Below are 14,418 nucleotides of genomic sequence, written 5' to 3'. Positions count from 1 at the left end.
TAGCTTTTACTCTGGCATTTTGTCCAAATAGCCCTTTCCACAGGTACTCTGGCGGCTTTCACTCTGGCATTTTTTTACAGCTTTCACTCTGGCATTTTTTTACTAGGTAGCCCTTTCCAGGTAGTCCTCTCCATATGTCGCCTCTTTTGTGACTCAAACACGGGACATGGTGGTTGCCCTGGTACCAAATGTTAGGTACCTTACCAATACGTCAAAAGCTCCAAAGCTGATGGAACACGTTAGGCAAGGCCCTTTAAACCTATCCCATACTAGGCTGGTTCCCACCCAGTCCCATGCATAGGCAGGCCCATGCCGTTTTTTGTGAAAGAAGATGGGCACTGTAGCAAAGGTGGAAGGGATACAAGAATGTCATTTTTAAATTTAATCTTCCATTTTTGTTCTTTTTAATTTTTTTCCTACATCCCAATTTTACCGGGAAAAAAACAAGGGAAACCCCCCGGTAGGTACCGGGGATTCCCAGATCCTGGCTCCTCCCTGAACTTTGCATATCCCTGGAATTAAACTGCTTCCAAACAGAGCCTAACATGTTTTTGCTTTGCCACACACTCATTAAGCAAGGAAATTATAGCAACTGTACCAAGTCTTGACTTGCAGCCACCACGAAGGCTTCGATGCCTGGTTTTGCTGATTTGGTGGATCATCTGGCCATTGCATGGGCCATCATCAGGCCTTTGGCTCCCGTCTCACTATGTTTGGACTTTCATTAGCCATTAATCGACGTGATAAAAAAGATGTCTGCTTTAGGATTTGCATAAGAAAGAAAAGTCATTGATCCACAAAATGTGACTATACTTAGTAGACTTCAAAAGTATCATGAAATACAAAAAAGGAGCGATACAAAGCCCAGTTGCAGGGGCATGTGTATTTCAGAATGGCCAAATCGCCAAACAAGCAGGTGACCTGTTAGTAACATCTGATGTTTCAATTCAAATTGAGTAGACTGTTGTGCAACTGTCCTTGGCATCACTCTACAAACACACAAAAAAACTTATTCCAGTTAAGAACAAGTACATAGATTCCTGTGGGATGAAGCATACAATCTAAAGGTGCGCACTATCATGGTGGACGACGACATCAGGAATAAAAGTGTCATCGTCCTCATCATCCAAGATCCCATGCATTTGCATTTGGGATAGCTGCTGGAACTTTGGGACTGTTGTTTCCCGCTTCTTGAGATGTTTATTCGCAAACATAACAACACCAACAACTGCTCCTAGCGAACATGAAATGGCGAACACCGGTACAAACCACTGCAGGACATAGATGAAATAAGTATGTCGTTTCAGTGTCAGTTTTCTCAAGCTGGCAAATTATTGGCGAAAAGGAATTCCAATATAATTTCCAGTAATGAAATCCAGCTTGAAAGTGAAAGCCTTGGTGCTTTTCCCACTTCAATGAATCCCTGGGTGCCTGGGACTTACTGCACAAGATCTGTTTTTAAGTTTTCTCACTTTAATTTCTGCAAGATCATGAGGGTTAACAAGGATCTGAAGGACAAACGGCATTTTACTGTTATAATATAATCTAGTCAGCAAACTCATCACTTCCATCCATTTCAAAAAAAAAAAAAAGAAGACATAACCCCCATCACTGATTAGAGAATTTTCAATTTTCAGTATTGGCATAATGGACCTTATGCTAAACTATCTTGCAATTAGGCTCAAAAGTATGCGGAGATTAATATTAAAGGTGTTGTAGTTTGTAAAATATTCTGAATAAGTGTTTAGGCAAGTTTACAGACTTCATAAAGTATTATGAGATGTTTTCTGACAGATGACCTATTAAGTTTTCTTGATCAAGTGACGAGATGTACTATTAATTTGCAGCCCTAAATTTGTAGATGCTAGTCATCATGAACTTTAGTGAAGTGTTTTAAGTTCTACGTAGAAATGTAGATGGTGAGATGTTTTCTGAATATTTACCGATACGTGAATAGGAGCCCGATCCTCTATGTTTTTTTTGAATGGCAAGCTCGATCCTCTATGTAGACTCCTAATGTACTCAATATTCACTCCAGAAGGCCCTCACACCTAAAAGGAGGCTAATTAGACATGTTTGCTAACCATGATGTACTCCAAAGATAACGCCCTGCTCGTCAACCAACTGTTTGTCTTCTGGATTTTGCTTTGGGGTGGGATGAGAACTTCATTTTTAAGTTAAGGGATAACATCTTTAATAGCATAATTTCTCGTCAAATGTTTAATTTCTAAGTGTGGTCCTCTGTGTCAACTTGTTGCCTTGCATAAAATATATTCATCATTCTAATAATTAAGATACCAACATAATACAGGAAAAACATGAATTAGAAAAACAATGAGGTTTATATTTCACACTCACCTTGTTACCATCACTAATTTCCACCTGCCGAAAACCTTTATCAGTTGAATTTGTTATGGTAACTGCCATAGATAAGAAATATCAATCAGAACAAGCACAAAATAGAATTTTCCTTAAAAAAAAAAAGGAGCACAAAATAGAAGATGTGAGTCGCTAAAAATTATAGCTATTGCTTTATACTTCAAAGTTCTACAGTCTATTAATCTTGTTTAATTTCAATAAGTAAATTTGGGAAATTCTGAAGGCTCAATGGATTTCAATCTGCAATCATAAAGGTTTTGGCACTGATTCAACATAGTCATTTTTCTCATGCTTGAAAGCTAGTATATATTGTTAGGAGTTCGTTTATTCTCTCCTTAGGCTTATTTTTTGTCATTGTACATGATATTATCTCACTTTTAGTGAAATCAAAACTAATAAATTCTCTCTCTCTCTCTCTCTCTCTCTCTCTCTCTCTCTCTCCTTTTTTATTTGCATTGCATATTATATCCATTTTTACTGGTAATAGAGCAAGGTAATCAAGTTACTATAATGATGAGCAAGATTTAATCTCTCAATAAAGGTACGCCATTTCCTTTATTCACTTTCTCAACTTTCCTCCTTGCCTCTCCTTTGAAACCTTAGATTTCTTCTCCTTTGGATCTCAAATCATGTTCCTATCTTATTTCTCATACGTTCTTCACTTTCTTAATCTTTCTCTGCATAACAATACTTTATTCCATCAATTTACTCTATTTTCTCCAATTTTCCTTTCTCACACAGCCTCTAGGATTTTCTTGTTTTTCCTCACAATTTCTTTTTTGGTTGATCCGTTGTCAGATTCTCTTTGCTAATAAGCACCTCACTTAAGTTAGGTTTTAGCATTAAGTTAAGTGAGGGCTTTCATAATCATAATACAGGGCTTTCATAATCTCTCGTGAGCGAGATTTAATCTGCCGATAAAGGTATGTCATTTCCTTTGTTCACTTTCTCATCTTTCCTACTTGCCTCTCCTTTGAAACCTTAGATTTCTTCTACTTTGGATCTCAAATCATGTTCCTATCTTATTTCTCATTCTCCACTTTCTTAATCTTTCTCCATAGAACAATACTTTATCCCATCATTTCACTCTATTTTCTCCCCTTTTCCTTGCTCACACAACCTCTAGGTTTTTCTTGTTTTTCCTCACAGTTTTCTCTTTTGGTTGATCCGTTGTTAGATTCTCTTGGCTAATATGCACCTCACTTAAGTTAGGTGTTAGCATTAAGTCAAGTGAGGCCTTTCATAATCACACTACATGGCTAACTATTCACATAATATGACTGCATTTTAGTGCCTCACCTAATGAAAGGGTGCAGAGTATGTAAATGACGAAGACAATGACACCGATAATATCAATGATATGATGGGTTGGTGACATAAGCTTAGGTGGGCTATCTTTTGACACTGGCCATGGACAGAATTACTAGCACTAGGGACCCAAATTTTCATTTCATAATGAAATGCCATGTTAGAGTGGATGTGTCCATCACAGAAAGCATTGCCATCTAGAGATGGTTGAGTGGTGTGGTTTAAGAACTACAAAACAATTTACAAATACTTTTTTTTTTTGAAAATGAATAAATTACAAATACATACATAATGGAAAATCATAAATTTGAAACAAACATAATCATGGTAGCAAAGTTTGATTAACTTACCAAGTCACACATAATTCTTACATACTTCTCTTGGTCTGCCATAAAATCATTGTTCACTATTGGAAAAAAGGATTCTTCTGAAGCTTCTCCCAAACCATCTCTTAGAAAAGCAAAGGATTTGAAGACTTAATTAACTCAAAGAAAAAATCTATCCGGAGAACACTATTACCTAGAAAAATCAAAAAACACATTTTTATTATTTAAATAAAGACATCTAGAAAATCCCTTAGATCACATTCGTTGTTAAACAAATTTATCATGTTTCCCCCTTTGAGTAGATTACCCTCTACCTACTCACAATCTCAAACAACCACTAGAAATGACAGCCCTCCTTTACTTAATTGTCGATTACCCCTCCTCCCTATTGCCATTCTGCCCACAATCTCTAGCTATCCACGTATTGACAGTCCATGCCTTTAAGAATGCATCTGTTCAGACAATAGCTGCCCCCCTCTCTTCCCACACACAGCCCACCACCACCACCACCACAAAAATAAAATAAACTAAAAGATATGAAATAAATATAATGAATAATGTTTAACCTCCTAGCATCATGCTTGTGCTGCCATCCATTAGTTGCTTTATGATAGGAATTTCCAACTATTTCAACTCCCGAGTAGCAAAGCCCCAACACCTCTCTTGAATGGGAAGCACCTTTAGATCATTCATTTTCTAGTTTTCCTAACAAATACATAAATCTTGTATTTGTAATATTTTTATACTTAAAAGTAGCATATTTTCTCTTTTAGTTGCCACACTTGCTGTGAACGTCGAAATTCGAATTCCTGCGAAGGAGAAAACGATTTCGAGATTAACAAATATCAGGAAATTATAAGAAAAATATAAAGAAAAAGGAGCGGATTGACTACACTTCCATGAGGTGTGTTTAACCAATTTCCATGAAGGTGTAGGATTATTTACACTTTGCCGAAATCCTCTCAATTCTCTAGAGATTTTTCTAACAGAGTAGAAGTCATCAAACTTATCCTCTTGTTAATTATATTATAAAGAATACCTCCAATTTCAAAAAAATAATACCTTAAATAAATAAATAAAAGGTATTTACGACCCCTTTTGATTACTAGGGACACCTAGCGCCAGTGTATCAATGACTAAAGGGGGGCTAATGTACTTGACGTCAGAAGAATCCAGTGGGTTGATACAATGACTAAAGGGGGGCTAATGTACTTGACGTTAGAAGAATCCAGTGGGTTTGATTGCCACGTACACTGGCGCAAGGTGTCCCTGGTGATCAAAATGGGCGTACATATCACTTCCCTAAAAAAATCTTTAAATACATAACGAATGCAATACAATACAATACGATGAAGCTATCTTTTTTCCATTAGTTAAGACAAAATTTTGTAATAACTTTATATAAATTGGGGTCTCTGGATGTGATCCAGAGAGCCCCTGTCAAAAGACAAAGCCTAGATTGTAAACGCCCACGATAACACGTAAAATGTCTAAAGGGCAAAAGGATTGAATGAAAATTTTTTGGAACACCGCTTTTCCACTCTGTTGGAAGAGAAGGAAAAAAAATAGTAAAAAAAAAATCTAATGGGAGAAAGGTTTTTTTAACACAACCTTTCCATATTCTTTAAACAAAAGATGAGAGAATGAGGAAGGGATGCAAGAGAGGGGCACACGTATATGTGATTGGTCGACGGGATCTTGTTTTGTCCCATTGTTGTGCCCAAACCCCTCTATTTATTGTTTTTTAGATGTGGAGAAAAAGGTGTAACTACCGAAAATGGTCTAAAAACCGCAAAAAGGGAAGCGTTTTTTTTTTTTTAATTTCAAATGTGTTTTTTTAATTTTTTTTAATTTTGAACCTTTCTTAAGAAAAACATATAGGTGTTCTCCCCCTATTCAAAATCCATGGCCGAATTTCCAGGGTATTTTAACAATTGGAAGAGGACATTCAATTTCCCCTTAGTGCTAGAAGACCAAACGATATCAAGAAATTGTATTTCTGATTCCTTGGAAAATTTTAGTGTCTACACTCACTTCTTGTCAATTTTCTAAACCAAGGTTCCAACCGCTTCCCTTGTGTTAAACATGTGCATCTAGGGGAGCTTTGAGGGTGGTTTCCAATGAGTTCATGGAGCCACTCCTAGTTTTCTCCTAAAAAACTCCTCTTAGATTGATGTTTAAGGACAAGATACTCCTTTTAAGTATCCCATTGCAAATCCCATTATCTCCACCTTCCGCCCAAGTAAAGAATGTCCTTACCTTGAGTAGCACCTCACGTAATTCAACTCAGATCCACATAAAATAACTCTTTTACCCAAACAAATCCTTATTGGCTTCTAAAAAGATTCCCAATCTCTAAAGAGTAGATACACAGCATTTCATAGGGTTTCCTGGTATACAAATCCACACCCTTCTCCATAGGGGGATTAAGGCATAGCGAGATTGTTTGAGGGGAGGGCCGCGCTACTCACGAATCATTCCTCCTCTTAAAGGCATTCCAAGCTTCCATCTTCAACTAAATAGCAATATAACTGACATAGTGAATTCACCCTCACCAGCACTATGACATTTTGATGAATATTACCCTATCATTCCACCATGTGCACCAGCAACAGCAAAGCGAAATGCAAAACTAGAGAACTAGTAAAAATATTTAGCCAATCCATCAAAATTTTTCATACCAAGAAAAGAGTTAGTCAGTTTTTGCAATGATCAACCAAGCTATGGCCTCCCTCCAACAACCTAGTGACTATAGCGACATCTATGTAATTGCAAGTATTCAACAATATCCTAAGGATCTTAATGGAAAATACACAAAAATAAATAATGGAAAATGTTCCTACAAGGGCAATTCAATCAGCGGACAACTCTCCATGAATAAGAGTCTAAAAGGCGGGAATATGGCAATGTGAAGATAATTGATTGAATAGATGGTTTCGTCTACAATAATATCAGATATATATATATATATATATATATATATATATATATATATATATATATATATATATATATATATACACACATGTATAATGATGAAATGGTCAACACAAAACCTAGATATATATACATATATATATAATGATGAAATGGTCAACACAAAACCTAGAATCAAGGAACGGGAAAGAATAAAAAGGGAATGGGAATGCAAGTGCTATCTTTTACCTCCTTAGAATTCAAATAACAGGCCCAGAAAAAGGAAAGATATCCCCAAAACAAGAATAAGAATGAAGAGAATGTCTAGATACAAAATAAACTACAAGATTTCAATGAGAAATAAGGAAGAAATTTTCAAGATTTTCATAATTTTGATTTGATAACCATGAGTAAATTTTAATCTTGTGATAAAACTAAGGTCATTCATCACATCATAACTCTTGCATTCTATTATCTCCCAAAAGGTAGTAGAAGTGAAGAACTGCATTATTCAGACAACCAGTGACATGGCCGTAAACATAAAAAAAAACCCTTACATATAACTTGCATGGAAAAGGAAATTATATAAGACAAAGCTGAGCAGTCTTGATAAGCCCCTAAAATTTTACATTAAGCCACACCTGCATCCCATCTATTGCCATTGGAATTTATTGAAAATTGAAACACAAGACACCACAAAGACCATTGACACCTTGCACGGAAGACACACTCACATGATGCTAATTTTCCATTTTTTCGGTTCCATTACTTTTCCAACTCACAAATATAGATAGTCAGTCTTTCATTTTTTTTTTCTACATGACCACTTGGATATGAAGAACATAAAAAATCATCAAACAAAAAGTATCTCTTGGCTTTCCATCCCAAGCATTTTCCCCTTGCTTTTCCATCCCAAACATTTTCAAACAATTCACATGGTTTTCTCCATAAGTGACTATCAAACACTATCTTGAGTGTGTGCATGTGCATGTGCATGTGGTGGTGAGCGCGCGTGTCCGTGTGCGTGGGTGGGTATGTCTGTACCCCTTATGCAATTTTCCGGTGCCCATTACTTTTCCCAATAATAGTGCATATTATAGAACAATCAATTGTTCAATCTTCAATGGACCATTAGAGAAAACAAGAGCCAAATAGAGTTCATTGAGAGCTAGAGCTTCTCATACATAGACAACCTATTTAATCTCAAGAAAAAGCCCTTAGAATAATTGAAAGAAACAACCTAAAACGTTTCACCTCATAGAATCTAGAAAATACAAGGAATCATTCATTGGAACAGGTTGTGGGTCTTAAACAACAAAAAGAATGGAAGAGTGAAAATTGTTCATGACTTCAAGTTATTTTCATTTTTCGACAATAGCAATATAAACAATAGTGGATGAGGCAACATTACACCCTTCTTTCCTCTCATCTCTGCTCAGATGATTATTGAAAATATCTTGATGTATTGAAGTGAAAGCATATTCATATCCTTTCAGCATAAGACAGAAAAAAAAAAAATTTCAATAATGTAGCAAAGAAAATCAAGGGAAGTAGATGCTATGTAATGAAGCATAATCATTTTATGCTTCTTATAAATCATTTTCTCCACTTAATGGATGAACATTATCTGAAAATATGGAATTGGATTTCATTAAGGTGATTCGATTTGCACCACCCAAAATAATCACGTTCCTTGACGCTGAAGAAACCTGGAAACCAAATATACAGGACTGTTTGTTACAATGGACGAGAACAGAAAGTTGGGGCACTTCTTTCCCACACCATGTTTGGCAAAGATATGGTTGCAGTCAAACTTTGGTGGCCAAGATATGGTTGCAATCAAACTTTGGTTGAGTGAAACACTAATTTTATTTTCTGTGCATCGTAAAACTAAAACAGAGGTACAATCTAGGCAGTTCTTTTGTTGAAACAGTTCACTCCATTATGATCAGCCATATTAATAAGGAGGTTAACAATTAGGTTAATAAGCCAGAGATAAGGAGGGTCATCCAGAATCTTAACAACCATCTGATCCGCTCGTTTTCCCATCAAATAATTTTATATCCGTCAAGTTGAACCTCTCTGATATTTTCTGCTCAAGGTTTTCTTCCTCTCCTATTTCTTAGGCCCTGTTCGTTTGAGGTTGTGGCAACCGATTGTCACCTCCCAATCCGATTATGGGATTGAGGGGTGGCAATTGTCACCTCCCAATCCGATTATCGGATTGGGGGGTGGCAATCGGTTGTCATAATCCCAAACTAATAGGGCATTAACAAACGGAAAAGGGAATGCATGCTCATGACCTTTTAACAGAAAGGAACAAGAATATGATGAACACATTGAGAGCCACGGCGTGCTACTATGTGAAATTTCTATCTGGCAGAAGCATCAGTAGTAAATTATAAAACATGAATAAATTAAGAAACGAATGGCCTCAAGCGGAAGTGAAGACATTCCATGTGCCCAGTTCACCATCTTAACAGAATGCAAGGCTAGGTCAGGCTTATTCTAAGAGGAGATACCACGTGCAACTAAAACTTGAAGCATGTTTAAAATGTTAATGGAATTGAGTAATTCTGATAGAAGTTACTCTGTTTCGGCCTTTCGGCCAACCTCAAAATGAACACAGTGTGTCGAGTTTATTTTTGAATCTTTTGGCTGGAACATTACAAAAGGTCTCAGTTTCGCCCACCCCAAGTCACATACCCTGAAACCAAGTTTTGAATCCCTGCCTTTAACCAAACAAAAGCTCCTTTGTATAATCCTCATCACCTCAAAATGAACTAATGAATCTTGATTACCAAAAAAAATGAATGAATTACGATGAAAGACTTGTTGAATGTTCAAGTATTCTCAACAGACACCACAAGTATAGATCCTTTAACAAAAAAAAAAAAAAAACTAAGAATCAATGGAAAGCATCAAGAGTTAGTTTCCATATGTTGAAAGATGGGTGAAGAGATTTGGTATCCAGAAAAAAATGGGTTAGTGAGCAGTAAAGAATAGTTTTCACAAGTTCACAACAACAACATGTGATATATGAGCACAAAACCAAGTTCCAAAGAAATGAAGTGGTCTAGAAGATTGCAACAAACTATAGGCTGTCAAGAACCCAAAATGACGTTGCCAGACTGCCAAAATGTGCATAATCAGCACACGAGTTTCAGTAACAAAGATCTGCAAGTGCCAAATGAGAAGCAAAATGAATAGCTCAAAAGGATTAAAAAAAAAAGCATTCAACTAATTTCATTTTTTTACTGGAAACTTTCTTCATGAATTTTTTCTAAAGGATTCATTTAGCCGACCCAACTAGTTTGGGACAAAGGCTTTGTTGAGTGTTGAGTACTGGAAACCATAACTAATGAACAATATGGACTGCACATTGGAGTTGATGAAATGATGGAAGGAGAATATTTCTAATGTCTAGCATGCTTAGACCCAGCATACATAACGGCACAGATCGATTCCCCGCAAACAATAGAAAAACAAAATAGAATGATCAATCCTGATCTGGGTTGAGAGTAAAAGACATAAACACAACCACAGGCTGATAAATTAATAAATATAATAGTAAATGGAATTATGTGGCATAACTCTTAAAAAAGGATGCCCAGGAGCAGTTAAATTTTCTATATACTGACTAAATGGACAATTCAAACCAAGGAAGCAGGATTCTTCTCTGGGAGCCATCGATTCCCGTTTCGATTCCCGCTTTCGATTCCCGCTCTGGCAACCTTGATTCAAACACCTCTTAGATTTTTTATGTTAGGCCACCAAGAATCAGCATGTGCATAAGATGAGTGTAGAGGAGATGCGAACGCTTAGAAAGATGTGAGGCCACACAAGGTTAGATAGAATTAAAAATGAATACATCCGTAAAAAGGTGGGGTTGGTATCAATTGAGGAGAAGCTGAGAGAGCACCACTTAAGATGGTTTTGGCATATCCAACGTAGGCCTTTGGATGCTCCAGTGAGAAGAAGTGACTCGTGCCAAGTTGACGGAGTAAAAAGGGGTAGGGGCAGACCGAAAACAAATTGTGTAGAAACAATGAGGAAAGACTTGATGGCTAGGAACATAACAAAGAACATGACCTTGGATAGGAGAGAATGGAAGAAAATGATCCATGTTGACGAACCCAACTAGTGTTAGGATTAGACTTAGTCAATTTGAGCCAGGTAGATTCTTTCACCTTCTTCATGAGAATTTTCTAAAAGATTCATTAGCCGACCCCAACTAGTTTGGGACAAAGGCTTAGTTGAGTTGAGTTGATTGCACTATATACTTTTATTATTCTTGTTTTCAATTCACAATACAATCCAGGAGTTAACATGGAAACAAAGCTTCTTGGAAGGATAAGGAACAAAAAGAAAAGGTTTAATATCACTATAGAATTGTAAATAATCAGTGATCAATTCAGTACAATTAAAAACAAATCAAAGCAGAAATTAAATTGACGAAAAAACAAGAATCCAAAACCCTTGTTTACCAGTTCTGGTAGGCAATGAGCAATCAACACTTCCTTTCCAACCCGTAGGGCATTCACAGACATCACCTTCAACAAGGCATTCTGCTTCATGAAAGCAAAAAATCTGACCACAAGGAGCCCCAATGTGCTCACAATGCAATCCCGCATACCCAGGCAAGCAATTACAAGTATAATTCTCCCCCTGAACAATCTCATTACAGCTCGCCCCGTGCTCGCACCAGAATGAAATTGTCCCATCACACATGATCTGGTCCTCATCACAGAATCTACCTCTAAAATCAACAAAATTACAAATTAGAAACCCTAGAAAAGAGGAATTGAGATGAGGAGTAGAGAGAATGAGAGGGTTTTACCCTAGAAAGGGGCGATCTCCTTCTAGAATGGTGGAAGGATTGGGGAGATTACAAATGCAGTCACCGGATTTGTCGCAGGATCCAGTTTTGCAGCGATTATCATCGCAGGGTAGAGAAGAGGAATCGAAGGGATTGAGAAAGAGAATAAGAAGAAAAAGCTGAAAAAAATCGATTCTTTGGAGTTTTGTTCTTCGGATGAACATTTCTACAAGAAGAGAAGTAATCAAGTAATCTTTACATTCTTTCTCTCTCACTCTTTTGCTTTTTTTTTTTTTGAGAGAGAGATTTAGGGTTTAAGGGATTGAAGAAGGAGACTGAATAAAAGATGTTGAGCGTGGTGATGATGAAAAATGAAGGAGAAACTGACGAGTGGGGGCAGTTGGAATGACGAAACTCGGACATGACAATATTGGAAAGTAATGATGACACGAGACAGAGAGTTTGGTCATTTTGAGAAAACAGAAGGAGATTTTCGTAATTTTGTTTTATCATGGGGAGTTGTGCTTTAGGGTAATTAATTATTAGTTTACACAGAGTCAAGTATTAAGCAAATAATAATAAAGGTTAGTTACAGCTGTGATAGCAGCTACCGAGGGAGACTTTTTAGAGATCCAAAGCTTCAATTAAAGGCTAAAACGGGTCATCGTTACCGTTGGATCAAGATTTGACTGTGATGAAGTGGGCCCGTTCCGCATCAGGGTGTAATATTTTAAATCATTGCTCTATAAGAGAGTTGATAGGAAGATGTGAACTTGTTTTACTAGGATTAAACCTCCAATTGAGCTAGAGGCCTCGCTGCTACAGCTTTTCTTAGTGCCAAACCTTAGATATCACAACGCTTTCAGAGCTTTGTTTCTGCTATCTTGTGAGGAACGTAAAAGACATGAAGGGACTGTTTGGATTGCAAGAAAAACATTTATGCGAGAAAAAGTTTTCTTGAGATTTTTTTTCCTTTCCATGATTTTCCAAACAATTTTAAAAATTACTTTTCAACTGTTTGGATTGCCAAGATTGAAAAGGAAAATATTTTTCAAGAAAAACCTTTTTTGTGTTTGGTTAGTTTTTTTAAAAAGAAAATATTTTTCTGATTTGTTATGGGCCCACTCAATATGGTCCCGCCAATGATTAAAAGTAGACTTGGCAAAAGTGACCCGTGCCCGCGGGTTGACCCGACCCACCCGCAAATTTGCGGGCACGGGTCTAAGTTTTAGTGACCCGTCAAAACTAACCCGCGGGTGACCCAACCCGCAAAAACACGGGTCGGGTCAGGTCAACCCGTGGGCACCCGCATTTTTACCTTATTTTTTAATTTTTTTTTTGAGAATGTTATCAGCACTACTGTTTTTTTATGAGGGAACTCCTCACTTTATAAAATGTACGGTATGGTCCGCACCATAGGATTATCCAAACCGTCCATTAGATGGGCCATAGCCTAAATAGGTTATGCCCCAAAATTATTTCCATTGGTTGACTCTAACCCTCTTATCTATAGAGGGTTAGGATCAACCCTCTAACATTTAGATTGGAGGGTTAGGATCATCCTATGGAAATGATTTTTGGAGCATAACCTATTTAGGCTATGGCCCATCTAATGGACGGTTTGGATCATCCTATGGTGTGGGCCATACCATACTTTTAATAAAGTGAGACTGCGCTCATAAGAAAACAGCAGTGTTGATAACATTTCCTTCTGTTTTTTATCTTATAAGAATTTACTACCAAACTTCTCCTATGGCAACTTCTCTGCATGTGGCCATCGGGGGTGGTGCAAAGATCGGGGGTGGTGCAAAGATGCGCACCTGGTTTGCTAGCAAACAAAAAAAAGTAATCATTACACAAAAAAGTAAAATAGCTAAAGTTATAAAGTTTTAAATGAAAAATTACATAGAAATGGTTATAAAGTTGTAAAATTACGAAAAAAATAAAAATAGAAAGTTATGATAATTACGGAAAAACAGATGCGGTCAAATCAGGAGAATTATTACAATCCCATATTTGCGGGTTGACCCGGCCCACCTGCGGGCTGCGCGGGTCACCTAAATTCTGACCCGCAAAAATGCGGGTCATTTCCTCACCCGACCCGTGGACCCGCACCAGCATCACCCGCGGGTTGACCCGGCCCGACCCACCCGTCTGACCCACCCGTTTGCCAGGTCTAATTAAAAGGGTAGAACAAGCCCAAAGATGTGCATAAATGGTGGCTCAACCCATTTTCTTGCAATCCAAACATGCCCGAAGGGATGAAGTCAATCCTAGTTTAGAGCACCAACCAGGAGACATTTTGAATTAAGTTGCTGGAGAAACGGCAATAGAAAATCATTGACGCTGTCTTAGAATGATGGCCAAGATTGTCAAAAAGCGTGATTAAAAGAAAATTCCACATTGACGGCAAAACCAAGCGAAAACTTTGAATAGGGAGCTCAGGAACAAGGAAGGAAAGTTCTGTTCACTACACTCATTCGCTAATGCATAGGCCTGAAAACCACCAATCGTATCCGCCACAAAACTAGCTAAAGAATGGCGAAACTACAGACTTATTTCATTTCATTTTTAGCCCCACGCTAGAAGAGGATGCGGTTCACTTTGCAATCCTATATTTAGGGGTGTAAATGGATATTTGAAAATTCAAATACCGTCCGCTTCTGAATC

The 14,418-nt window shown here is 37.3% G+C and overlaps 1 protein-coding gene across 1 annotated transcript; it reads right to left on the bottom strand.

Annotated features, from left to right (window-relative positions):
* Nucleotides 1–775: 775 nt before the first annotated feature.
* On the bottom strand, nt 776–12,163 carry LOC143887196 (uncharacterized). The gene is made up of 4 exons (XM_077391300.1): nt 11,770–12,163; nt 11,417–11,688; nt 2,359–2,420; nt 776–1,271 (listed from the first exon to the last, which is right to left on the bottom strand). Exons 1-4 carry the CDS (start codon nt 11,970–11,972, stop codon nt 1,062–1,064), a joined length of 747 nt encoding a protein of 248 aa, XP_077247415.1. The 5' UTR covers nt 11,973–12,163; the 3' UTR covers nt 776–1,061.
* Nucleotides 12,164–14,418: the final 2,255 nt, after the last annotated feature.

Source organism: Tasmannia lanceolata, unplaced genomic scaffold (assembly GCF_043159265.1).
Source record: "Tasmannia lanceolata isolate RefF3 unplaced genomic scaffold, GAP_Taslan_0.1 ptg000012l, whole genome shotgun sequence".
Classification (NCBI taxonomy): Eukaryota; Viridiplantae; Streptophyta; class Magnoliopsida; order Canellales; family Winteraceae; genus Tasmannia; species Tasmannia lanceolata.
This window is presented reverse-complemented; position numbering and strand designations above follow the sequence as displayed.